General features: G+C 33.4%; 3 protein-coding genes across 7 annotated transcripts; 2 read left to right on the forward strand and 1 right to left on the reverse strand.

Moving 5' to 3' along the window:
* The first annotated feature begins 2,015 nt into the window (after nucleotides 1-2,015).
* LOC140818117 (uncharacterized) lies at nucleotides 2,016-12,591 on the forward strand. The gene is made up of 15 exons (XM_073177972.1): nucleotides 2,016-2,224; nucleotides 2,431-2,604; nucleotides 2,762-2,813; nucleotides 2,903-3,010; nucleotides 3,890-3,974; nucleotides 4,784-4,838; nucleotides 5,033-5,416; nucleotides 6,700-6,759; nucleotides 7,628-7,726; nucleotides 7,828-7,938; nucleotides 8,804-8,875; nucleotides 9,021-9,137; nucleotides 9,252-9,401; nucleotides 10,007-10,111; nucleotides 12,074-12,591. Exons 1-15 carry the CDS (start codon nucleotides 2,162-2,164, stop codon nucleotides 12,395-12,397), a joined length of 1,959 nt encoding a protein of 652 aa, XP_073034073.1. The 5' UTR covers nucleotides 2,016-2,161; the 3' UTR covers nucleotides 12,398-12,591.
* Nucleotides 12,592-16,327: 3,736 nt separating this feature from the next.
* On the forward strand, nucleotides 16,328-21,843 carry LOC140818092 (uncharacterized). 4 transcript variants are annotated; one of them, XM_073177932.1, is made up of 3 exons: nucleotides 16,345-18,968; nucleotides 19,041-20,089; nucleotides 20,364-21,561. In XM_073177932.1, the coding sequence occupies exon 3, from the start codon at nucleotides 20,427-20,429 to the stop codon at nucleotides 21,516-21,518; it is 1,092 nt and encodes a 363-aa protein (XP_073034033.1). In that variant the 5' UTR covers nucleotides 16,345-18,968; nucleotides 19,041-20,089; nucleotides 20,364-20,426; the 3' UTR covers nucleotides 21,519-21,561. The 4 variants fall into 4 exon arrangements, with proteins under 4 accessions (XP_073034034.1, XP_073034033.1, XP_073034032.1 ...); XM_073177934.1 differs by lacking the exon at nucleotides 19,041-20,089 and having other exon boundaries at nucleotides 16,428-16,443; nucleotides 17,609-17,728; XM_073177933.1 differs by lacking the exon at nucleotides 19,041-20,089 and having other exon boundaries at nucleotides 16,328-16,443.
* A 1,821-nt stretch (nucleotides 21,844-23,664) lies between these two features.
* LOC140818595 (probable clathrin assembly protein At4g32285) lies at nucleotides 23,665-26,778 on the reverse strand. 2 transcript variants are annotated; one of them, XM_073178609.1, is made up of 2 exons: nucleotides 26,611-26,778; nucleotides 23,665-26,220 (listed from the first exon to the last, which is right to left on the reverse strand). In XM_073178609.1, exon 2 carries the CDS (start codon nucleotides 26,114-26,116, stop codon nucleotides 24,299-24,301), a length of 1,818 nt encoding a protein of 605 aa, XP_073034710.1. In that variant the 5' UTR covers nucleotides 26,117-26,220; nucleotides 26,611-26,778; the 3' UTR covers nucleotides 23,665-24,298. The 2 variants fall into 2 exon arrangements, with proteins under 2 accessions (XP_073034710.1, XP_073034709.1); XM_073178608.1 differs by having other exon boundaries at nucleotides 23,665-26,436.
* Nucleotides 26,779-27,184: the final 406 nt, after the last annotated feature.

Below are 27,184 nucleotides of genomic sequence, written 5' to 3' on the forward strand. Positions count from 1 at the left end.
TTGATATACCTGGATAAAGATCAAACAAGATGATAATATAATCCCTAAATTTTGAAATCTTGGAGTATTTAATGTAGGATTTTGGAAATAGTAGAGATAGTGAAAAATCTACACGGTAAAAAAAATGCAGGCATAGAAAATTTAAAAATTTTCCTACCAGATTTTAGAAAAAAATCAAAAGTCATATTTTGAGAAAAATTACCATTAAGTTCGAAATTACTTAAAGACATTTTTGGGATTTAAGAGCGAAGATTTAATAGTATTGGAAAATAAAAGATCTACTGAATATTGGAAATTAGACACAAAATTCGAAATTTTGCAAGCTTGGACAGAAAAATATTTGGAAAATATATCCAAGAAATTGATATATAGATTTCGAAATCATCCAGTATCAATGATAAAGAATGATAATTATCCTATATTTAAAGTTTTATTCAAAAGTTCAAACGTGAGGATAATGCATGATCATTATAGCAGCCACCCCTCTATAAATAGGAGAAGATCCTATTCAGAGTTTACATTGAAGTTGAGTTTCCTCTACAATTTTTTAAATTTCCTCCCAAAAAAATCGAGACGAGTCATCAAAATTTTGTCCAAGTTCAGAAATTCGGATCCTCTCGCTCGGATGGTCAGAATCCGACCTCCACCGTTCAGAATATGCTTCCATATGTTTCGAATAACATATCGAAAATTCGGTTAAATTCAACAGTTAGTTATTTGCTTATAGCCTTCGCAAGAAAACTACTCATATTCTAGACGAGAACAACATACATATGATTTTTCATCTATAAACAGGATAAAAAAACTTCCAAACCCGATCTCCACGATTCATAATTTATTTGCCGTACTTCTGAACGTACTGTAAAAGTTTAAACTCGATCCAAAGATCCAATAAGGCACAAAGAAATTTTCAAGACGACTGATTTTTCCGGTCGATGTGCTGCTGCGTTTTCGAAGTGTCAGGTTGCATGATTCTTCTATGATTTTCGAATTCTTCATGTTTTCTTTCAGGTCTAAGGTAAGTGACCTTGTTTTAAAGATTTAATCTCGGTTATATGCATTTTCATTTTTGAAAATTCGATTGAGTGCAAATTCTTTTTCTACCCTTTCTGGTTATGATTGTCGTATGATGTATTTGTTGGCATAGTGAGGATTCAACTTGATATGAGAGAGAATCCCAAATACGATATGACCCTTATGTGGAGGAGATGTAACTGCTATATAGCATCGCCCACTGATATTAGTAAACCATATAACATAGAAGAATCTCAAGTGCCTGATCAATGGTATACATATGGTATGAGTCATGTTATGCATGACATGTGTTTCGAATTTTTAAGCATTTTGTTATGTTTTGATCGAACATCCTCCGCTTACTGAGTGATGATCATATCACTCACCCCTTACTATACCTTCCTAGATAAATCAGAAGAAGAAATAGAGAAAGAAGAATCGAACATCAGTTTTGGGGCTGATAGTGGACTCATAAATTTTTTTAATTAAGAATATGTTCTTATGAGTTTTTATTTTAATTTATAAATGTTTCCGCATATTTTCATCATTTTCGGAGTTATTATTGTAAAGACGATTCAATTTTTATAGTATTTATGCAATAAAATGGTTATGTTTTATACTATACTACGATGCTTGTTTTTTTATCAAGTATGTGATTGTTAAATAATGACGATGTCGACTAAGCGCAATATCAGGACGTGACATCTATTTCACAAAATCGACATGTCATATCATTTCATAAGAGTTTTTTTTTAAAATATAATAATTAGTTTTTATTAGGATTTCTCTCTTAATAAAATTACCAATGTGTAATTTAGCACATATATATGATATATATATATATACACATTTAATTATATATTTTAATCTATACTATTATATTAAGGCTGAGCACCTTATAAAAACTGCCAAGGAAGACACCATCTTTTTTTTCCAATTTTACCCTTATATGCTACTAATATTACACAAACTAGCAATTAAGATCAATATCTTCGAGCGCGTGGCCGTGAGACTAGAAACACCCAAACACACCCACACCCACCACCCCGCCCCCGTCATCCTCATTCCTCTTCTTTCTCCTTCGCCTACAAGTAAATCAACCATATATTCTACGTCTCCTCCCTCCCACACAGATACATTGGCGGTGATGCACGAGACGGAAGTCCATGATCTGTCGGATGATGCAGACTATGCTGCATCGGTTCAACTGGTAATCAATTTAACGCATGGTGTCGTTTACTCATTTTTTGTTTGATTGATGGTGCATGATTGGGTATAGTAATGGAAGGTTTGGCGATTGACATAGGATTTGAATTTGATAATGATCAAAACTTTTTTCCCGTTTGAGGCATGGATCGCTTGATTGTGTATTCAGGAATTTCACAATATTCATTTGGGCTCTGTTTTTGTGATTAGGCCTCTGGTGTCATGAAACGGAGTGATAGCGGTAAAAGGAGCTCATCGAGTGACTTGGATGGTGCGGAGATCGTGTATACAAAGGATAACGTGGCAATTCATCCCACCCAATATGCTTCCGAGAGAATCAGCGGCCGGTTGAAGTTGATCAAGCAAGGGAATTCTCTTTTCATGGTATTGCTTTTTTCCTATTTATGTTGGGAGAAAAGGAGTTTTTACTTCTTGGAATTTATATTTTTTTGGCTGTTGTGATATTTTCCTTAGTGAGCTTTCTTGACGAGCTACTTCATTGTGCTTTAGACTTTGAAATGATCGTTTAATTCCGTTGTAGACATGGATTCCTTACAAAGGCCAAAGCTCGAGCGCTAGGTTGTCTGAGAAAGGTCGGGCCTCAGTTCTTGTAACTTATATAACACGGTGCAACACACACATTTATTGAAATTTGTTGATTTTGTTTAATTATCATGCGCAGATATGAATCTGTACACCATTAGGGCTGTGCCATTTTCAGATATTCACTCAATACGTAGACATACTCCAACCCTGGGCTGGCAGTATGTTATAGTAGTTATGTCATCAGGTACTACTTCTATTTATTGTGTAATGGTACTTTTTTAGCACACGTTCATGTTTTTCTATTTTTCTACTCAAGGACTGCTAGAAAATACTGAACGTGGTTAATTTAATTTAATACATGAAAAGTTTCTTGTGTGATGATTGTGTTTTGAACAGTTGATTTGGAATTCGAAGTAACATGTTGATATAAAATTTTGATAAAGAAACATGAAAGATACAACTTTTTAGAATTGTGTCCGAACAAGTTAGTCAGTCACGCGTGGCTGTGATATGTGATGGTCATTAATGGACCATGAAAACTGATATATTCAGTGTTACAGAAATGTAAAAATTAAGTGGATGAGATGAAGTTAGAAATGATTACTGTAGTGAAAAGTTTGAATGTGGCAGATACAAAACAGAAGATAAGGTTGCCCATTTAAGATAACTTGGGCACATCTAAAGAATTCAGACATATACGAATTATAATGGAGTCAGAAAATAAAAAGTTTTCACATGAGCAAAAGTGAGGGAACCATAATTAATTAGAGATAAAGTTAATTTGTCTCTATTGAATTGAGGATAATTTAGGCTATAATTTTAGGAATATCACATTGAAGATAAGTAATCCAGTTAGTCGATCCTATCTATGAGATTAATGCTTGTAAGTGTATGATGATAATATCGTATATTTGCTCGTGTTATAATTCTAAATCATGAGTGGTTGTCATTTTACTTTTTTGTAAATAAGCGGCGTATTGTTTTATAATGCCATAAATTTCATAGATGTCATCGTCTACTGTTCGCTGAATCAGTTATTATGCGTGGGTTATTTTTTCTTTATATTTTTTCATCTCGATGTTAATAGTCACGTATCATATCTCATTGCCTATAACAATTTCAGGACTAGCTTTTCCTCCCCTTTATTTCTACAATGGAGGAGTCAGGGAATTTATAACAACTGCTAAGCAGCACGTTGTCCTTGTGAGGTAAGTCTCATGTAACTTCTTACATAATAAAAAGCGATTATGCCTGTCTATCCTTAAGCATTCAAATGGCTCTGTTACATGTATTACCACTGCATGCTTTAGTAGCGAAGAAATGGGATGAAGAGTAGTATCTATTTTTTTGTATGATACTGTATATATTTTGTCATAGAATCCACATAATAAAATTGAACCTGCTATGGAGCTAATTTTATCTGGTAATTGTCAGTTTTCTAGTACTCAAATCTTTATTTTCTCGGTGATAAGCAGTGTAAGAATGGTTTAGATACAAAAATGATCTCGAGTTAAATTTTGAATTTATCTTGAATGATGGCTAAATACTTGAGGATACGGATTATGTTATCCAGGATATTCTTGAGGTAAGTAGCTGATGTTAACCAAAACTGTCATTTTGAGGTTTTGCCAGTGTTGCGAATAATGTTGTGAACTATTTAATTGAACTACATACCGTTATTTTATTTGCAGTTGAAATTCTCATATGAAGAAAAAATAATGTCAAGCAATTGTATTGTTGACTGCGTGTGATGAGTTTATAGTTAATCTTAATGTAGATAACTGATGAGAAGATAAAAAGATATATTTTTGTTGAATGGAAAACAGAGATTTTATTTGATATATATTTCATTTTTCCATGTTGAAATATACGTTTGACTACATTTCTGAGATTGATTTTTCTAAAAAAGAATAAAATTGAGAATTTCTTTATCATGGTGGTTGACTTATAAATGTGGAAGCAATTTTTTTATTTGATTTGTTTGTATGTGGTCGCTCATTTGATGTTACATTTATAGGTCAGCTGAAGATGCAAATGTTTTTCTCGTGAACGATTTTCAAAATCCTCTCCAGGTAATTGGAATTTTTTTCTGAATGTAGGTAATTGGAATTTTGAAATGCGTAATTTGTTCTTTTCCGAACAAGATAGTCAAAGCAGCAGATTGAATTTATTCCCCATATATCTAAGCCTGTTATTGATTAAAAATGGCTTACACAATTACCAATAATCAGGCTGATAGATAAATAGCAGTCTTTTGCTTTTACAGCGAACTCTGTCTTCCTTGGAGCTTCCTATGGCTGTTTCTGTTGCAAATGCCCCGTCTCCAACTCTTGCTGCTAGTGAATTCCCCTCAGGTGCTCATCAAGAAAATGATGTTTCCATCAAAAGCTCCGATAGTTTTCAGCAAAATGGTCGACAGAGGCAGAAACAACATGATCCCGCTCGAGACCTTTCAATACAAGTCTTGGAGAAATTCTCACTTGTCACTAGATTTGCTCGAGAATCAACTTCCCAGATCTTTCGGGATAGTCATACTGACGGATTTTCGATTAATGAAGGGAGGAAGCTTGATCAGTCTTCTCCAGATCATCACCTTATCACAGCATCTGCTGAATCTGAAAAATTTCCTGTAGCATCTGATCCGTTGGAGGTAACACATCATTTCTCCTTTCCACTCTTCCACAGTTTCCTAGAAACTCAACTTTAGTGGATCTGAATTAGTGCAATGTAACTATGAAGAATTCCTTATTTGATTAAATGTTCCTTTTCGGAGATATATCTAGGAGGATTCCAAGGACGCACAAATGTCGTTTTTATTTCTGAATTTGTAACATAATTCGTTTACACTCAATAATTCTGTACAAAGCTTGCATCCTGTCTTATCTTACGACAAATGCTGGCTCAAACTTGGTCAATGCGTATTCCCTTGATAGAGTCGCTGTTCCATTATGGAAAGGAGTATCAATTGTATAAGCCTTCCCTGTTGGAAATTTCATGGTTCCCTTGCATTTTTTATCATCGAGTCTGGGCGAGAGATAACAATCTGGAGATACTGCCTAGTGCTATCAAATTAGAGTGTCCAAATCTTCTTCCAGTTTTGTTCCAATCATACAGATAACCTCATCTAGGAAATTAGTTTGGTGAGGAAACAGCCATCAATTTGGTAATAACTGATAATTGAGCTTACAATTGTAAAGAGGCATATATTAGGAGATCTGGTTTTGTTGAATGTCTTCTTTCAGCTTTATTTTATTGGTATGACTCATCTTTTAACTTTAAACTGTTTTCCTTTCCGTCATTGGATATCCACAATGTTTATTTACTGGGGAGCTTCTTTTATTGGTCTATTTGATATTTATTACAAATCTTGGCTTGCTGACTCGATTTGTTTTTTTCAATTTTGGCCCTTGTACAACTTGAGAGCTTGAAAGTATGACGTTCCAATCTTTCAGATATACATCGAAACATGCAAGGATAGTGTAAAACAAAGTGGAAATGCATGTGTATCTCATTTCTGAAGTCAGTTTTCCTTTTACCATTTAAAACCAACCGACACTAGTGCTCAGATATTTGAATTTCATTGACTTGTTATAACATGAGTGCATGACCCTTTTCATTCGGACCTCCAATAATAAAGAAATTATATTTGAGATTTGGCTAAAATAAAGTGTAGGGAGGGCATGGCCATTAATTGTTTGTATTGCCAATTTTAATGCGTCCATACGCAAGTTACTATTATTATTACATGGATATTCACAAGTTAATATTAAAGCGTGATAAACTTCATAGTTTGATAGTGTCAATAATTGCTTGTGTTGCCAATTTTAACATGTCCACAGCCCATATGCAAGTCACTACTACTATTATTACATAGATATTCACCGTCTTTGTTTTCTTTCACTCTTTTATTTAGTACATTTTTTTTCTCGACAGTTTGATAAATTATCGCTAGCATGGGGAAAACCGCGTCAGCCACCATTGGGGCATGAAGAGGTACATGACACTTTTTTGTCTCAGTTGTGAAAATATTCTAAGTTCTCTGATTGTTTATTTTTGTTTATGAATAATCTCTTTTTATATTTCATTTATTTTTTTGATGTTTTTTATGAGTGGATTTTCTCAAAATAGTTAAGGCATGGCATGAATAAGTGGTGATAGAGCATATTAGTTACTTCATAAGTGCAACATATAAGTAATTAAGTATTCTGATTTTTTTCCTTTCTTGTGCATGAACAAAAAATGTGTGATCTTGTACGTACTAGAGTTCAAATAAGAACTGAAGTTACATGCATTTTGTGCTATTTGTTTTATTCACATGTTTAGGTAAAGATGTGCATGTATCGGGTTTCTTGGATTTTTTTGTCCTGATCGAGTTAATCCGATTGTCACTCATTATTTTTAGAGTTTTTAGTCACTGATTACTTGACAATTAAATTAGAGTATCTTACACAATAAGTTCATATATAATATATATAACATTTGATACATACCGTGGACTGTAAATATGATCATATTTTGATTGCACGAGCACCTTATTCTGTAGATATATGATAGGTATTGGTAAACAGTTTGTTAAATAAAGATATTTCCACCGAGTTACAGAATCTCATTGCTGCCTTTTTCTCCCTTTCATCATTCTGCCAGATTGCATGTCACTTGATAGCACAACCATAAACTGTAACAATGGGCTTTTAGTGTTACAGTCTCACATGATTGATTTTGTTTCTGGGTGATATCAATGTATCAAAAGATGGCTCCACCAAGATGAAATAAAGAAAGAACAGACTTATTAGTCGGACTTTAGCCGTACGCCCGCATCCATCTTTCACCTGATTTTCTATTGGATAATCTGTACTTGCAGTGGACTACATTCTTGGATTCAGAAGGGCGAATAATGGATTCACAAGCACTTAGAAAGAGAATCTTCTATGGGGGAGTTGAGCATAATATGCGAAAGATGGTTCGTGCATTGAAAATGACATGCAGGATTGCTTCAATTTTTTTTGAATTTTTAATTTCGTTTCTTAATGTGAATGGTGTGGATTTTATTATCATTTACAGGTTTGGACATTTTTATTAGCATACCAGTCATATGATTCAACGTATGCAGAGAGGGAATACCTGAAATCAGTAAAGAAAACTGAGTATGAAACAATTAAAAAACAGTGGCAGGTTAGTAGTTGTTTTCAGCATCTGTTGCCTTTTATTTCATGAATTGTTCTTCATGTGGCTGCTGTTTCTTGTTTAATGTAATCTAGGAACAATTAACCTTTTCTTTTTCTTTTACATCACACACATGCACATTTTATTTAGCACATGATTTGTTTATATGAATTGACGTATTCACATTACTTGGTTATTTTCGCATCGCAGTGGAACTTTCTGATGAAATATCTATCAATGATTGATATATCGTTTTCTCTTATCCATCTCTTGACCCACATTCCTGCAGTGGTGACAGTAATTTATTTATGGCCTGATATCTTCATCATTTTTTTATCTCATTATTTATGGCATTTGTTTAAACTGATACTGCTGAGATTTGGAGTCAAGATGGGAAAGAGTGATCTAGGGTGGGCTCATTGAAACTGGAAGGCTTGTTTTGCTTTATTATGGCTTGAGGGTCCAATAGAATACTTAACTAATGTAATGTTAAAATGTCTAAGAGGCATGATCCTGCAAGTCTAAAACTGAAGAGGGATGTAATGATAGACTAGAAAGGATGCAGTGGCATATTGGGGGAATATTTCTAACTTCTCGTTTTGTTGTGGCCCCTCCTTTTTAATGGTAATCACAATATCTATGTGAATATAATTGGATAGAGAATTTTTAAAAAACTATAACATAAAATATTAATTCTCTGTTGATCTCTATATATATCTTACAAATATTAACACATTATTCATATAATTAGCAATGTATATGCAACATGTGAATCCGGTCGTTGATATTCTTTAAGATCTCAATTTTGGTAACAGTTTGCTATTTTATTTTAATGACCTAGCTTAACAGTTTCAAGTTGTTTTTCTTTTCTTAGAGCATTTCACCTGAGCAGGCAAAAAGATTTACAAAATTCAGGGAGAGGAAAGGCCTTATTGACAAGGATGTGGTACACTCTACCGGCACACAATTTTCTTGGCTTATATATGTATCTAATTATCTATCTATCTATCTATGTATATATATGTGTATATGTATTCATGACGTTGCAGGATGCAATGCTATTAATAATTTGTTCTATTTTCTAATTGAAGGTGAGGACTGACCGGTCACTCTCATTCTATGATGGTGATGAAAATTCCAATGTGCATCTCTTGCGCGACATTCTGCTGACTTACTCATTTTACAACTTTGATCTTGGCTATTGCCAGGTAGTCGGATTGTTTTTATATTGTTGAGCTGACAAGTGCTTGTGAAACCCTATTCGTGATCGCCATAGTCGTTACACCGATTGCTGCTTCTTAAGCTTTTTGTTCGACTTTCAGGGAATGAGTGATCTTCTATCCCCAATCTTGTTTGTCATGGGAGATGAATCCGAGTCCTTTTGGTGCTTTGTTTCTCTCATGGAACGCCTTGGACCAAATTTCAATCGCGACCAAAGTGGGATGCATTCTCAACTTTTTGCATTGTCAAAGGTCCTTTCTTTCTCTTTTACTATACATCTCGCTGTCCTTTTAGATTTAGTTTATTGAATCATGATCTGTAAAATTAGTTTGTTTCATGAGAAGTAGCTTTGATGCGATTCTTGGAGCTATATCTGGCAATTGTTTCAAATTTAGTGCCATCTGATTGTTTTAGGAATATGATCTTGATCTACAGGACAGATGCTTAGACTTGAAGTATGGTTGTCTTGTTTTTCCAGGATTTTCTTTCTTCTTGACATTTTGTTCTCAGATACTTAAAGTTTATGCAAAAACTGCAAATTTTATTTTATTTTTTTAGTTAATTGATCATTTTTTTATTAGTGGGAAAAACTTCAATTTTTTCTTATGAATCTACGCAAACACGTCCACCAACTAAATATATAGGTTTCTTGCTATATAGTATTTGTTTTAAGGAATGATCAAACATTTACTTTAAGAGTTTTAGATTTGTGGATTTTGCTTTAGTATTTAAATTCACCTCACTTTACTTTTTATGATTTCGGATTTTTGTTCGATGTTTTTAGTGTGGCGCTATGGCCAATAAATTGGCACTTCATTTTGATATAGTGAGTAAAATGAAATTCTATTTTATGCAGCTGGTCGAGTTGTTAGACAGCCCATTGCATAACTATTTTGCGCAGAATGATTGCTTGAACTATTTCTTCTGTTTTCGCTGGCTTCTTATACAGTTTAAGAGGCAAGTGCTACTGCTGCTTTGAATCTTATCTATTTAATGTTTTACTTTTATCTTATGAAATATTGTTACATACCCGGATAAAATCCCGGACATTTTAAACTCGTGCTTACTTTCTAAGATTTTTCAAAATTTTCCATGGTCAATTTTACTTCTAGCCTTGATAATTCTCCCTCATTTCAGATAAGCACCTAAATTTCATTTTGAACTCCATTGTAATTGGGAAGATGGATTTTAAATTCATGAATTTTGAGTATAATTTTATTATTAATAATGGAACAAGAAGCTTGTACCAAACAATAATTGGAATCTCATCAGTATGAAAATCTAACAATCAAAAAATAATTTTATTAAAAAGTTCTAAATCATGATACAAAATAGTAAAAAAATTACAATACAACATCTATTTTTCTCTATAGTTCAAATTTTAAATTCTTATCTTATTTATTTGCACATTAGTTGCACAATGTATCAAATGACTTCATTGTTGGATGAACATAAAATTCATCCTAATTAACACAAACATTATATAAATATGCAAATAGTAGATTTGAAGTATATGGCCTTGTTTCTCTCTCTCTATATATATATATATATACATAAATATATGACTTTTAATTGTGAATTTTCTAATATACTCTTATTCATTTAAGTTAGCACATTAAATCAATGGTTTTTTTAATAGGTTCTTTTGGTAATTCTATACATCTTAAATGACTTTGGACATTAATACATATTGAATTCATCAATTTACCAATGATTTTTCTTTGTTACTACTAAAATTGTTTGCTAAAATGAGTTGATTTTTTCATGGTCGCTAATGAATATTTAATGTTTTTCTCTTGTCTTTTATATTACATATAAATACATCACTTTTATAACAAATTGATTTTTAAATATGAACTAAGAAGCATCATATTTTTTTATTTAAATATGTCATTTTGTTTTTGTGACACTATTTTTTTCTTATATATATTTTTTAATGTTTGCGGGTGTTTTGTGCTTATTATTTTTATTTAACATTATTGGAAATATTATATGCATAGAAAATTTAAATCATAATGTGTCTACACGCGTTTGCAAATTTAGAATCAATGTTTATAGTGTGTTTTCCGTGAAATGAGTCAACTCTACCCGCATTTACAACAATAATTAATATTTTTGCTATAAAAAATAATATTTTTTCATTAGTGAATCAAATAGGAGATTTATCTTACAAAATGATTTGTGAGGTCGTCTCACAAAATTTTGTATGTTATCTTATTTAGCAAAATCACAATTGATATTTAATTTAATAAATTTTTAGTAGTTTTATTTTAACATTATTATGATAATTTAGTTAATTAAGAAAATTTCATTTGACAATATTTTGTTTATGTTTACTCCATTTAAGTAAATCGTGATTTTGGTTTTAATAAAATTCACTATTATATTATTTTTATTATTTTTGTATTGTGAATTATATTTGGATGAAAAATATATTTTCTAATTTGAGAGAGCTGTCATTATGTTATAATCACGCAGATTGAAAGTGTCATATGAATAAGTGAATATATATGATTTATTGTCATAATATATTTTCATTTTTTGTGTTTTATATATATTTAGATTGATAAATACTCATAGACAATATGTTATTCGATTTTAAACATTAACTGAATCTCATTATTATATATTTCATTATTAGTTATCTACGTTCATCGCACGTATACATTCCTAATATATATATATATATATAAAAGCCAAGGATTTGAACTTATCAATTCAAATGCATTAGTGTTACTTATGCATCTAGGAGGAACTAATAAAGCAAAAGTTAAAGTTTCGAATTCCCTAGATTGAAGAAACCTTAATCTGCAGTCTTTAACAATCCATATAGTGTACCGCATTAACCAAGTCATACTGTGGCCAGTCATGCATTTCAGATCGTCAGATTGTTAAGTTGATGACTCTTAATATTTGCAGGGAGTTTGAATATGAGAAGACAATGCGTATGTGGGAGGTACTATGGACCCATTATCTAAGTGAGCATCTCCACCTATATGTCTGTGTCGCTATCCTCAAAAGACACCGTGCTAAAATAATGGGAGAAAAAATGGATTTCGATACACTCCTAAAATTTATCAATGAACTGAGTGATCACATTGATCTCGATGCGACCCTCAGGGATGCAGAAGCCTTGTGTATATATGCTGGTGAGAATGGCGCGGCTTCTATCCCACCTGGAACCCCACCTTCTCTGCCACTTGAGGATGCTTCAATATATCCTCAACCAGATGATGATATACTGTAGGATTCTTTGTAAATGCCAAATGAACTACTCAAACGTGTGAATTCATTTCTCATTTTACTTGCTAAATTCACGTATTTTAGTATTTCAGTTTCTTACTGGAATTGAATTCACCTTTATTTCTTTAGAGTTGAGAAATTTTGTTCTAGAATCATAAGATCATCCTTGAGTTCATATATTATCGCTTTGTGCTATCAGGATTTGGCTCATCAAAAGCTTGTTGACCTGATGAAATTTTGTGCGCGGTTTCTAACATCCAGGTGCATAATTAGTCTTTTGTGGTTATAGGCCTGACCACAATTCTAGAATCGAGTGTTTCGGTTTAAGCTAATGTGGAACTGTAACTTAAAAACTGTTTGAACATAGTTTGGGTCTGGTTTGTAACGAACTCGAGTCGATGTTTTTTTTTTAAATTTAATAATCAAGAAATGTTATGATAAAATTATGAAAAAATAGATAGTTTTGAATTTATTTATTTATTTTTGACGAAGTAAACCTTTGAGTTAACGCAATAGCATGGCTAACGTATAGCATGCAAACTACGTTAGCCATGTGAATTGCATTGAGTAAATCTTGGGCAACATGTTCACCCGAGAAGTTGGTGTTAGGAAGGATTAAACTTCTGAGTACGGTCAAACACTAATTTAATCTATCAACTGGGACATTATTTGGAGGCAATTTTGAATCTATTTATATTTGTACTAATTCGAGATTAATGTTTACTATTTATGTATCATGAACAATGGTCATTTGTTCACTTATTCTACTAGAAACGGACATTTATAATGTTCAGTTTTAAATTTATTTATGTTTGTACTAATTCAAGGTTGATGATTACAATGTACGTATCGAATGAAATATTTTAAAATTCCAGAATGATTGTGCAATCGAGTTAGAGTTACATTCCTTCAACTTAAGCATATTTCATTTAAACTTGATTTTTCTTACCATGAGTGGTATTATTGTCGAAGTAATTTCCTCATTCTAATCATACAATTTTTTTTGAGAATATTCTAATTATACAATTTATACTCATGCAAAGTGATGCGAATCCTGACAATGTAGTGAAGAAACATTGTATCAATAATCTAAAATCTTTCTATAGAATATCATCAATCAAGCAAAAACAATAAGATACCAAACCAAAACCCGAAGCTATCTATATCTTGATTTGATTTGGAAAATCGACCCAACCAACTCCACAATTATATAACAATTACAAACAAAATTTAACCAAGTTTTTGAATTGTATAATTAACCTCGATTTGTTACCAATGCGTTAAAAGACAAACATCATGAAAAAATATAACTTTTTATTCCAAAATATTACTTTTTATAGTATGTATGAATCGAATTGACCCGTCTCATAGATATGAACTCGTGAAACAGTATTACAAAACACAAACTCAACTTATTATAACAACCTTGAAATAACGTTTTTAAGCACAAAAAAAATAATACTATTTTAAACATAAATAATATTACTTTTTATGCTAAGATTATTACTTTTTATTGTGAATATCGGTTAGGTTAACCCATCTCTCAGATAAAGATTCGTGAGACCGTCTCACAAGAGACCTATTCAAAAGTAATAATTTTTCATGGATGACCTAAATAAGAGATTCGTTTCACAAAATACGACCCGTGAGATCGTCTCACACAAGTTTTTGCCACCTCAAAAACCTCAAAAACTATTGAGACAATTTTTTAAATTATATATTTTTTTAAATAAATTATAAAATATGTGCTTATTTTTGCAAGGGGTCAATAAAAAATATACGATTCATTTAAAATTTAATTAAATAAAAGGGATTTTGACTTTTTTAAATCGAGAAAAGGGAGTTGAATAGGTTAGTTAGATAAGATCATTAATTAGCTCGTTAAAAAAAATGAAAAGTGGGCCACTCTTCTACTTCTAATTTATTATATTTTTTTTAAAAAAATAAAAAAATGGAAGAGTGGGTCGCGAAGAGCACGACCCACGCGACCCACTCTTCTACTTCTATTTTTTTAAATAAATTTTTAAAAAAAAAATAAAAAAAATGAAGAGTACTTCTAATTTTTCAATTTTTTTAAATAAAAAAATGAAGAGTGCTCGACCCTTTCTTTTAATTTTTTTTTTATTTTTTACGTTTTTTAAATAAAAAAATAAAAAGAGTTGGTCGAGTGATAATGTTAGAGGTTTGGTTTAGGGTTTTGTTTAGGGTTTAGGGTTTGGGTCGAGTTTGGGTCGAGATGGGTCGAGTGGGTAGAAATTTTTAATATTTTTGAGTTTTGATCATTTTATAATATATAATTCACTTTATATATGATTAGAATGTAAATATGTATAAAAAAATTTATTTGTGTAAACATTATTTATATGTTAATTTAAGTATGTTAGTTAAAAAATTCATAACAAGTAGAAGAATGTATCTCTTATTTTAACAATGTGGGTTGAATTTATACTCGACTAAAAATCTTAACAAATTTTATAATTCCACTAAAATTCATAACAAATTTTATAATAATAGAACTAAAAAAATTCATAACAAATTTCATTACATATTCACTTTAATGAATGTATATCGAAGCATATGAATAATGAAATTAATGTTTATTGTATATAAACATTAACAAATTTTATAATTCTACTAAAATTCTTAACAAATTTTATAATAATAAAACTAAAAATAATCATAACAAATTTCATTACATATTCACTTTAATGTAATGAATGTATGTCAAAGCATATGAAATTAAATTAATGTTTATTGTATGTAAACATTAACAAATTTTATAATTATACTAAAATTTTTAGCAAATTTTTATATATATATATATATATATATATATATATATATATATATATATATATACCCATCTCTACCCACGCGACCCAACTTTGGTGGGGTGGGTCGCGTGGGTCGAGATTATATATATTTATATATATATATAATCTCGACCCACGCGACCCTACTTTGGTGGGTCGCGTGGGTCGAGTATAATCTCGACCCAATTTTGTGTCTCGGGTCAGTTTTGATTGAAATTGTTATAATCTTAGCACATAAAATTAAATTACCAAATTGAGTGTACTACACCAAATATTCTATCTCTTTCTCATTTAAAAATGACACAAGCTTCTTATAGATCTCAACGTATCTTGATCCTAAAATTAACTTACATTCAAAAAATTGATTTCTTCCAAATTTAGCAGGAAAGTAAACATATAAGAAACAAAAGATTATTAGTTATATAAATTTAAAACAAAACAAAGATTATTAATTATAAAAATTTAAAATTAATGGATCGTGTCACGAGCCATGTATCGTGAAATCTTCACGTCACGACTCTCGGGGTCGTGAACTCACGACCCTGGGTCGTGAAGCCCACAACACTGGGTCTTGTGCTTCACGACCCAAAGTTGGGTCGTGAAGCACTTGTGCTTCACTGTGAAGCACAAGTGCTTCACGACCCATGAAGACTTGTGCTTCACGTGAAGCCGTGGGTCGTGATACATCTTTTGCTTTCACGATTCAGGGTGAATCTTTTCACTCTTGAGTCATGAACACTGATGAGATCCAATAAATTTTATATCTCAAAATATTTTTTTTTTAATATATGGTTTTTTTTTTTTGAATTTGTTGTTCGTGGTTAATTGTTAGCCAAAAAATGAGAGGATGAAAAATTAAGAAGAAAAATATTTTTTATGAAGATAAAAAATGAAATAAAATTTAAAATTGAGTCGGAAAAGATAGAAAAATTGAATCGAGTGAGTTTTTTTATTTAATTAAATTATAAATTTTATTATATATAAAATTAAAATACACTAATGAAAAAATTAGTTTTTAAAAAAATGTTAAACAAAGGATAAAAAAGTAAATTATATTCACTCCCTTTTTCTTAATAAACTCAAGCGTGACTCCCTTTTTCCTTATTTTCCCTTTTGCAAGACTGTAACTTAATTGCTTCATATTTCATAGTTTCCCTTTTTCCAGCATACTACACGTTTATCGCGACAAAAGTCAGGTATTTTCCACGTACGATACATAGAATTTCAAAGATGAAAGGTATGTGAAACTGGTTAAAGCCTATTTGGATTTATCAGATTTTGTGCATTGATTTTTGGGGAATGATCGTTTCTTACCTAATTGGAACTACTCGTCGACTTTTTTGCCTAATAATTCTGTTTCGCAGTTTTGTTTTCTTCTGTTGATTGATGGCGTAGATAATTGGAATCATATGGTTAAAATCTTTCGTTTTTTGTTTTTTTTTTGGGGGTGCGCATTAAATTTCAGACAGATCAAGAAGTTGGCTTTTGATTGTATTGGTATTGTGTTAATAAATGACGGATTCCCTACGAATGAAGAAATCCCATGTTTAAACTAGTGGGAAGTTTGATTAACTTTTAAATATTTGGATGGAAGTATAATTTCATGTATCATTTAAAAAATATATTAAATTATTTAACCCTAATGAAAATGATGGATATCCATGCAATATATGGTTAGAGATTGGTTTTGCATGAAACTTAAACTTTGTATGCGTTCTTAAAGTCATAAGTTAACAGAGGTTAATTCAAACCGCATGACAAGTTTCCTGGATCCAACAATATAATTGTTAACTGCAGGCAGCATATTTGTGAATTTTTTACCATTGAATCCTTGTTTCTAAGTCATGTTTATCGAACTCCTGTGATAAATAAATTGTTGTTTAACCCAAGCATTTTAGTTAATAACATGAGTGATTACTGATTAGTGACAATTTGTCATATGATGTTTGCGGTTATTTCTATGTTCATTGATTCTGATGGTTTAATCATCAACTTTGATTTATGTTCTATATCATTCCGATGATCCATAATTTGGATTCTTTTAAGTTGCTGTATAGATTCTGCTTTGCATGAACTAGCCCTTTCCAGTACAAATACAAAAATATGTGAAATTTTTGTGTGTGACACTTTTATGGTTACATTACTAAGTCTGGAAATTTGTTGAATATAATATATAATATAATTTCATTGTCTCAAGTAACTGAGAGGCATTTAGGACATTTTTAGATGATTACTTAGGATGTTATCTTCATACCATAAGAAAAGTAAAGGGTTTATACTGAATAATGGCTTACTTGACAGTGCAGGTTAGTGGTGATGGCAATTTTAAAATTTTATATCTACTATCTATGTTAGGTGGTTTATGTTGTTTAAGTTCTCGTTAAAAGTTTAGTTCATCTTAGAGATCTCTGCTGATGGAGTATGGTGGTGGAAAAAAGTCAGAGACATCTGTAGCTGAGCCATAGTAGTTACTTGATAAAGCTTTCTTGTTAATTGAATGGCACTGAGGCACTGGAGCCTAGGTAGTAACTGTGATTCCTCGATCTTACTTGTTGTCAACTGTTCTCTGAAGAAATCTCATTCAACTATAGAGACATGCTTGTAAAAAAATCATTGTACATTGTTGGGCCAAATCTCAAATTTATTTGGATCTTCTGAGGAGCACTGATCGAGCAAAACTTGTATTGTAAAACTCTTGATCAAAATTAATAATATTTAAGCTCGAAATAATCGCAAATGCACGATGTCAAATAATTATATAATGTACTAGAGTACGAGTATCGTTCCACTAGAAACTGTATTTTGCAATTATTATTTCCAGTTATCAAGTCCTTAGCAACAAAATTTGAATGATTGTTTTCTGCTACTATAATTAAATAAAACTTCAAAGAGAAATTTCAAGAATTAAATAATGAGATATATAATCTAGAATGGTTGATTAAAATTCAATGAGAAATGAATTTGTTGAGAATTTCGGTTCATCTACCCCTTGTTATTTACTTAATTTGCTCTACAATGATTTACGCTTTTGACAGGATTTCCTACACAATTGAACACGCCCTCTCGAGCTATGCCAAACTAATTCTAATCAGTGAAGTAATTAAATTTCTTTAATTATTTATCAATGGTGAATCGCATGCCGATCTATGAAATCCTCTAGTTTTCGACCCTTAGGACTATAACTATCAACATGTATCCAACATCATATTTCCATGTAAATTGTAGATCCACCGACCATGCTATTTGTTCCTATCAAAAGCTATTCTCTCGAACTCACTCGCGATATGAGATGATCATTATTGTTAGCTACACTTTAATAACATAATGAAAAACAGTAGCATACTCAAGAATAAATCAATAGTCGAAACGTAAATTATTTAAAATCAAAGTTTCGGGATAGGATCCCCTTAATCCCAACAAATATGAAAATTAGCTACTTGAATTCATAGTAAAAACAAACAAAACAATGTTTTAAATGATAAATTCTAAATAAGAAATACTAGTTTTGACGAAAGTGCGAAGAATTGTGTCCGAAAATCTTCCAATCTTCCATCCAAGCAATTGCTCAATGCTTTCTTCTCCTTGTTCTCTTCTTTGGCTGCCGAAAAAAAATTGTCTGAATCTCCTCCTCCCCCTTTTGTTTCAGCCTCACTTGGTAAAAAAATCTCATGGAAGGCAAGAATTGATTCTCAAAATTTTTTCCAAAATTAAGTCCCGCTCGGGCGGTAAAGTTCTACCGCCCGAGCGCCAACTTCTCTGTACGTCTGCTTGTTAGGTGCGGCACTCGCGCTCGGGCGGTAAAATTCTACCGCCCGAGCGTCAAGTCTTCGGAAGGCACATCTCGCGCCCGAGCGATAAGATTATACCGCCCGGGTGCCAACTCTTCTGTCCAAGGCGTCTTGTAAATCAATACTCGCGCTCCAGCGGTAAGATTCTACCGCTCGAGCGCGAGCTCTTCTGCCACTTTCTTGTGGCCTTCACACTTCTGTCCCGATTCCGACTCTTCGGCCACTTTTCCTGCAGATTCATCACGTACAAGTGAGTCACTATCATATGCATGGGCTAATTGTAAAACGAACGAAATGTGGATGAAATGTACGCATGCACAATGCAAACACACACAAAACTAATGCAATAAAACACGTAAAATGACACCTATCAACCTCCTCATACTGATCTTTTGCTTGTCCTCAAGCAAAATAAGTTGTAGGCTACAACAACTCAAGAAGTAGCATGTCGGTGCAGTCACGGTTCTGGTTTGCCTCAGTGAACATCCTCACATCTTTTATCCACTCACGCAAGACACTAGTTTCAACTTTCATTACGAAATTTCAACACTAAAATCTTTCATGGATTTAAAAAAAACGTGTGTGTGTGCAATGTTGGCTCAAGCATCATGCATTTCCATAGGAAAATTTTCAATGATGTCAGAGACTTCAATCAACACATCAGTGCAGCAATCCCTTTCTCACATCCCTCTTCACTAGCTACCAATTCGCAGCACAGACAGTTAGGACTCGGTAGGCATAAATCAATGCGGGATAGGGGCATCTCGACTAGGCTGGAACGGGTAATGAGGAAAGTGCAGTAGTGTAATTTTTTGCGCACATTCAGACTTTGCATCTGATTTCCTTCAACTCCATACATCTCCATTCTTTTAACCTAGGAATAGAATTTCATTCCTTTATTTGGCTCCCCTACACCTTACATCTCCATCTTTTTTTTCCTTTTTTTTGTGTGCAACGATTTTTTCTTTTTCTGTCCTCCCTCAAATATGAACGAAAAATATGGGCGTGTGGCTTTGGTCCAATCTCCAGGATGCATCAACAAAGTTAGACAAGGCTAGATATACGGGTGCAAGTATCGCAACACAATTTTTATCAGTAAGCTCAGTTCAATAAATGAGTTTAGCAGAGTTCTATCAATTTTTTTTTGTCATTTGAGAAGTGGTTTATAGTTGGAACTTGACTGTCTTATTATTATTATTTTTTTATTTGGAACTTGGCTCTAATTTGGTTCAACTTCTGTGAAATGTATTTGCAGTTACTCTTTGAACTTTTGATTTTGTGAACATCTGGCCAGATGTTAGATTCTACTAGTTTTTTACTGATTACTTGTACTTCAACCTTCTTAAAATACTCTGAAATCTACATGCAGGGCATGATTGGTGGAACCATGATTCTATGTTAGCAATTAATCCTGATAAATGCCTCCTGTAGCATGGCCCCAAGATCTCACCGTCTCTCCTCCAGACGCACTCCTCGAAAGTTCCTTTTCATTCTTCTCTTAATACTTGGACCAATTGGTGTCATTGGAATTTTTGCCTACAGTCAGAAGATCTCATATTTTTTCCGCCCGATATGGGACAATCCTCCTCCTCCATTCGAGCACTTACCACATTATTATGCAGAGAATGTTTCTATGGGAAACCTTTGTAATCTGCATGGTTGGTCCTTAAGATCAGAGCCACGCAGAGTTTTTGATGGAATCATATTCAGCAATGAACTGGACATGCTTGAGATTCGGTGGAACGAACTCTATCCATATATTAATAAATTTGTAATCCTGGAAGCTAATACTACTTTCACAGGTATTCCAAAGCCTCTCTACTTCGCTACAAATCGCAAGAGATTTGCTTTTGCAGAAGAAAAAGTGGTCCATGGGGTATTCCCGGGTAGAATTGCATCATACGGGTCACATGAAGACCCATTCAAACTCGAAGCAGAGCACCGTATAGCCATGAATGGGCTGCTTCGTCAGGCTGGTATAGCAGTTGGTGACCTACTCATCATATCAGACACCGATGAAATCCCAAGTCCCCATACTGTGAAACTACTGAAATGGTGTGACGGGGCTCCTTCTGTGCTTCATCTTGAAATGAAGAATTATATGTATTCCTTCGAGTTCCCAGTCGACTATAGCAGCTGGCGTGCTACCATCCACATATACAACCAACATACCCAATACCGTCATTCTCGCCAGACTGATGTTATTTTCTCTGATGCAGGGTGGCATTGTAGCTTTTGCTTTCGGTATCTTAGAGAATTTGCATTCAAAATGACAGCATATAGTCATGCGGACCGGGTAAGGAGAAAAGAGTTTTTGAAATATTCAAGAATTCAGGAACTCATATGTCGGGGAGATGATTTGTTCGATATGTTGCCTGAGGAGTATTCTTTCAAGGACTTGATCAAGAAAATGGGTTCAATTCCCAGGTCGGCCTCTGCAGTTCATATTCCTGCATATTTGATTGAAAATGCGAAGAAGTTCGAGTTCCTACTTCCCGGAGGCTGTTTACGTTCACCGGGCTGAAGTTTGTGGAATGAGTTCTATTCTTTTGTCTAGGTCTATCGTGACAGGTACTCGAGTTGAGATCCATTGTATTTTCAATTTCTTGACTTGATTAGCGGGTTCATTCTTTTTCCTAGTCCGGTCAAGTTCTCCACTCGTTCTTCTCCAGTTCGTGCTTCAAAATTTTACTCGATTTTCTGGTATTTTCGAAAGACGCCTTTGTAGTATGTGAGAACGAAAAATATTGTATGGAGCAACAAATGGTTCAGGTCTAGCCGTGAGTATAGGACATAGTGTACTACTTTAAAAAACGATGTTTTTCTTGTTATTTCCTGCTCGTTTCTTATTTTTTTGCCCCCTCGGTGTTGAGTTCTCTAACGAAAAGTAGTACTTTTAACGTAAAAGATAATAATTTTTACGATCCAACGAAAATTTTGTGCATTTGGAATACCATGTGAGATCCACACGAATCCAGTTGCCATCACAAGTGAATTTCACCTTGTGTGGGATAACATTTACCCTGTTTTACCCATTATCGGTTTTTTTCGTTTTCAAGTAGTAATTTAAGTTCTCTTGATTTGTACGACAAAGTTTAAAAAGCAGAAATATAAGATATCAATATCTATACTAACTATATTATTAAGTGTGAGACGTTTAAAGTAACTCCATATTCAGCTTCGATTCGATACGGTAATATTATGTTGAATTTCAAATACAATGAGATATTTATTGCAATGTGTTAAAGATTGGAACTTGGATCTAAGCTAGCTCAAGGGGGAGGATTGTCCAAGTCCATATATACAAGTTCAAGGTTATGTATCCAACCGATGTGAGACAATTAACACATCCCTCTCACGTCCAGGAATGAACATCTGGAGCGGCCTAATTGCAGGGAGTGCAACACATAACGGTGGAAACCTGACTCTGATATCATGTTAAGATTGGAATTTGGACCTAACTCAACCCCGAAAGCTAGCTCAAAGGGGGAGGATTGTCTAAGCCCATATATACAACTCCAAGGTTATGTATCCAATCGATATGGGACAATTAACACAATGTATAGTCTGTATTGTTCAGAGTTCAATACGATAGTTCAACTCCTCCCATATTATGTTGTTAGCTGAAACGAATTAGTATCGAGTCCTTCTTACATTTGTTCATCGCAACTGTGTGTATTTTAAAGCAGTGGCATTAGAATCTGTTAAATATTCACTTGATCTTAGATGAAAATTTTCTAGGCTTAGTTCATCCATATACAAGTAATAATTTTCAAAAATTTACTATGTTTAAGCTAAATTTTCATCACTGGACCGATCTTTTCCCAATTTTATCTTGGGAGGAAAAAATTGTTGTTTCCCTTCTAAAAAAAATGGAACAACGAAAGAGAAGTTGAGTCCAATTTGACCATGCAAAGTGTATGCAATAGAGTAGACGCGTCCGGTGGAAGTTCTTGTTTTCATAAAGATTTATTGTGGAAAAGTGTGTCGTCTTTCATATTTTTTTCCCGCATAAAAAGGTAGAACACGAGTAAGACTATCTCAACTTTTAATTTTTATTTTCGATTTGGTTTTCAGCTCGTAAATAAAATCAAAATATATATGCTAAAAAATCGAATAATATTTTTTACTCATATCACATGAGAGTAGCATGCAATATACATCAAGTTAAATTTACATGTATTTAGCTGGCTGTTGTGTGTAATAATTGTTTATATCGAGTAAAACAATTGAAATATTATGTTTGAGTTGTTGTACGATTTAAAAGATTAGAATTGCACCGTTACCATCAGCTATAATTTTTGGTAAAGTAACAAACGCTCAGTTATACAATTGGTATCAAAGTCAATGTCATTGCAAAAAGTGCAATTATTGTGTGTGGGATTATTGTGTGCGATAATTGTCTCTACTAGGTAGAACAATTAAAATATAGTGTTTGAGATGTTATGCTATTTAAAAAATTTGAGTTGCATCGTTACCATTTGCTATAACTTTTGAAAAAACAGCAAACACTCAGTCATACGTAGATACGACTTTTTTATCAATAAAATCCATACCATATATCAAATGGATATACAAATACTATGATGATACACCTAGCTAGATGAAAATATTTCCACATGGTCGTGTGACAAAGGGATTATGTGACTACGTCCCCAATAAACGTGTCATATAGGGAAACAAGGAACATGAACATCTAAAAACACATAATTTGGGCATATACATACACGAGTCTTACATGTATCTAATATATTTTGTGAAATCTAAAGGCTATACAACATTAGGTGTGCTTCATGAAATTTATGTCATAGACTTCATAGAAATCTATATTCCCTGGTATTTTTTTCTCCCTTTGATCTTTCCGAAGTCAATGTTCCAAAATTTGTCTATCGAAGCTTTCCAAGTTGAATCAAGAATAGTATTTTATGTCTGCAATGATCATCAAATTGATACTACAAAGTGGACTTCTATTCTCTTATCTGAATGTTTGAGCGTGCAAATACAAGAAATTTTGATGCTGAAGGATGCCTAGTGAGTTATCAGACTCGATGGTCTGAAATCAACTCAGACGAACCACACTTAATTGGATAGTTTGTTGAAAATACACAGTTTGTCTATATACGTTCTTCCATGATCCAAGTGTATATAATCACCAAGAATTGAAAATGCTCAATAGTAACATCATATATAGCACCATATCACAAAATCTGATTTCCGAAAATTCCATAAAAAGCTTACTAGATGAGAAAGATGTGGCAGACAACCAAAAAGTATTACTATTTTACATAAACTTATTAGGGAGAATTAGTAGGGTGAGTAATAATACCCAGCTTGCGGTGTTCCGTAGTAGCTCGCAGTACCAGCAATATTGGCCAAGACCATTTGTCCTTGCATCCCATTGCTTGCATATTGCTGCCAAAGCCGCTGTTCCTGTGTCAGTAACACTTGTTTCTTCTCCATATCAGCTATTTGAACATAAGAAGGTGGTGGCACGCAAAGAGATGCTGCAAATGGATCCTGTTGCCCGACTGGTTGGAGCGTTCCATCTGGTGCAGGTAATGCCAAAACTGGCATATGTTTGCTTGTTAGTGGCAATGCTACACTGCTTGAACTTCCAACGCTCATTTCAGAATTATTAGTTTGTTGCCTTATGGCCCCCTGATCATACATTCCACTCAATAGCAATGAATCGAAGCCACCAGCGAGATTTGCCTTTTGCTGTGATAAATGGCTGGCGGATTCCACCAAGGCTAATTCCCAGTCAGCTTTACCACTCTCAGCTGCCGGATTCTGCCATGCTGAAGTCAAGACAGGCTCTCCATCAGTCGAAAATTCTTCCCAAGCGTCATTTTTTATGGCAGGAGCAGGTGCAGAAAACAAAGAGAGTGCCAATTTATTGCCATATTCATCAGCCGAGATCGCATCTTTCAAATTCACCAGGTCTCCAGTGACCTGCTGCTTCGGCTCGTCTAGGGACTGGGGCATGGTCGGAGAGTTGTAATTTTCTGGTGGAGGGAGAGCTTTGATTTCATATATATCAGGCCCTTTCTCCTCTTTGATTTCCATGAAAACCTCTTCCTTGATTTCCTCTGTGCTCTTTGGCCTATTAGCCTTTTCCCTCAGGAACCCCTCAAGAGTTCCCAAAAGTTTATCCGTAATTTTCTGCACTTCAGGGAATTCCGATGATCTCAGCACCCCTATGTCCTTACACCAACCATAGAACACAACAAGCTCATCAAATATCTTTGACGCATTAACATACACATCAAAAGCCTTAACACAGCTAGCATATTCTAGCTCCAAAAAATGGTCGAGCAAAAAATTCAATGAATTAGATGCATCTGCATAAAGCCTAAAACTGTCTTTTACAATCAAGGATAGTGCCACAAGCACCATCCTACTGTTCTTAGCAGCTCCTGTTGGTTTAGAAGCCAATAGTCGATCAAGAATCTGGAGCAACTGAATTAATCTCTCCAAAATTCTCCAGGGCTCCATTTCCCCATCAGTTGTCACTTCTTTCCTCTCCGTTTGCATTTCATTCAGATCTTCGTATAACCTCAACCTTTTGTCCGTATCATAACGAGCTTGATCTCTAAGCTCTCCATACCCATACTCATACCTCTTCTTCTCACCATGAAAAACACTAGGTTTCCTCTCACACATCATAAAATCAAGCTTCTGGTCCAAATAAAACGCATAGTTCCTCACAAATCCTGAATGTTCCCACGAGCTTGAGTGAGCCTCATCTCGAAAATCTGACAAATTTAGAACCCTTGTCCCCTTCCGACTGGCCAACATAATCTCCTGTCCAAAACCCGGGTCCCCATCAATCAGCAATCTATTCACAAGCATCAAGGTCTTCACTGCCACAACCCAATCACGGGTTTTTCTCATCCTCTTTGAAATCGCTGAAACACATGCTATAACATACCCTCCTGAATGCGATAACATATTCAATATTTCCCTCACATACTTGTCATCTGAAGGCTCATCTTCATGTGTTGTGGCTTTCACAATCAACACCTCAAGGTCAGGGGCAACATTGCCCGTCACTTTGGCTAAACTTATGCTAGTATGATCCTTCACCGCCCCGATTGCCTTTCTGACAGTGTTAGATGCCATCAAAACAACCACTAAACAAAATCTTAATCTCGTTCTCTCACAAATCTTGATCCCACAACACTTGACTTATTCCCAAAGCTTTGTGTCTCTTCTACTTGTTAAAACTGAATGAAAATGCAGAGAATGTACAAGAGTACTAAAAGATCTCCAAATAAAAAGCAAAAACCGATACATTAATGGGAATGAGCTTCGATTTCTGATCACATCGATTCTTGCACGCATACTTCGTGAAACACGTTTATTTTTCTTTTCACATACTTTAATCGGGTTAAAAAAACATGACATCACTGCCGTTACAACATACGCACGCATGCACTTTCCTACACGGTCAAATAAAGAAAAATTGTGAAATGGGATTGAATAAAGTTTGAATCTTGAATTATAATCTTATAATCCGATCTTCCGATTAAAAAGCAAATCGATCAATAAACTTGAACATTAAGAGATGCACACTGTATATGCACTCAAGAAAGTACAAAAAAAAAAAAACTTACTCTTGTTTTGTAATAACCTTGATGAAGAGAAGACGACCGATCCTCCGGCGGCGGTGGCCGCCGGAATATCCACAAGGAGGAGAAGAAGAGAAAGAGATGGAAATAGTAATGGCAGCAATGGATGAATCATTAAACCTCTTGACGAGGTTTATATTAAGCTTTCCACTCTTTTTTATTTTATGTATTCATTTGAATGAAAGGGCGATGACTCCTATATATATATATATATATATATATATATATATACTATTATAATTATATGAGTTTGATTCGTGAATTTACTTGGTTATCTTTTTCCAACTATTACTTAATTAATGTCTTATTTATTTATTTAGGTGACTTCTCAATTTTCTTATCTAATTACCTAATTTGTTTAATTATTACATTTTATTTTACTGTGTATTATTTCACATCAATATATTTTCTGAGCTTTATAATAAAAAATGTTTCAGACTTAATTTTTTTAAACTTCAATTACATGAACATATAAATTTTTGGTTAGCGGTTCGGATTTAATTTTTAAAACTTTAAGTTAAAAAAACATATATGTTTTATACCTAAAAATAGTTCAAAC

The sequence above is a fragment of the Primulina eburnea genome, chromosome 17 (genome assembly GCF_022965805.1).
Source record: "Primulina eburnea isolate SZY01 chromosome 17, ASM2296580v1, whole genome shotgun sequence".
NCBI lineage: Eukaryota > Viridiplantae > Streptophyta > Magnoliopsida > Lamiales > Gesneriaceae > Primulina > Primulina eburnea.

What these genes read in the sequence shown, in the direction of transcription:
- LOC140818117 (XM_073177972.1), top strand. Translation starts at nt 2,162, where the DNA reads ATGCACGAGACGGAAGTCCATGATCTGTCGGATGATGCAGACTATGCT. An exon ending in ATTTTCAAAATCCTCTCCAG is followed by an intron (nt 4,839 to 5,032) that starts GTAATTGGAATT and finishes TTGCTTTTACAG; the next exon opens with CGAACTCTGTCTTCCTTGGA. An exon ending in AGCATAATATGCGAAAGATG is followed by an intron (nt 7,727 to 7,827) that starts GTTCGTGCATTG and finishes TATCATTTACAG; the next exon opens with GTTTGGACATTTTTATTAGC.
- LOC140818092 (XM_073177933.1), top strand. Translation starts at nt 20,427, where the DNA reads ATGGCCCCAAGATCTCACCGTCTCTCCTCCAGACGCACTCCTCGAAAG.
- LOC140818595 (XM_073178609.1), bottom strand. Translation starts at nt 26,116, where the DNA reads ATGGCATCTAACACTGTCAGAAAGGCAATCGGGGCGGTGAAGGATCAT.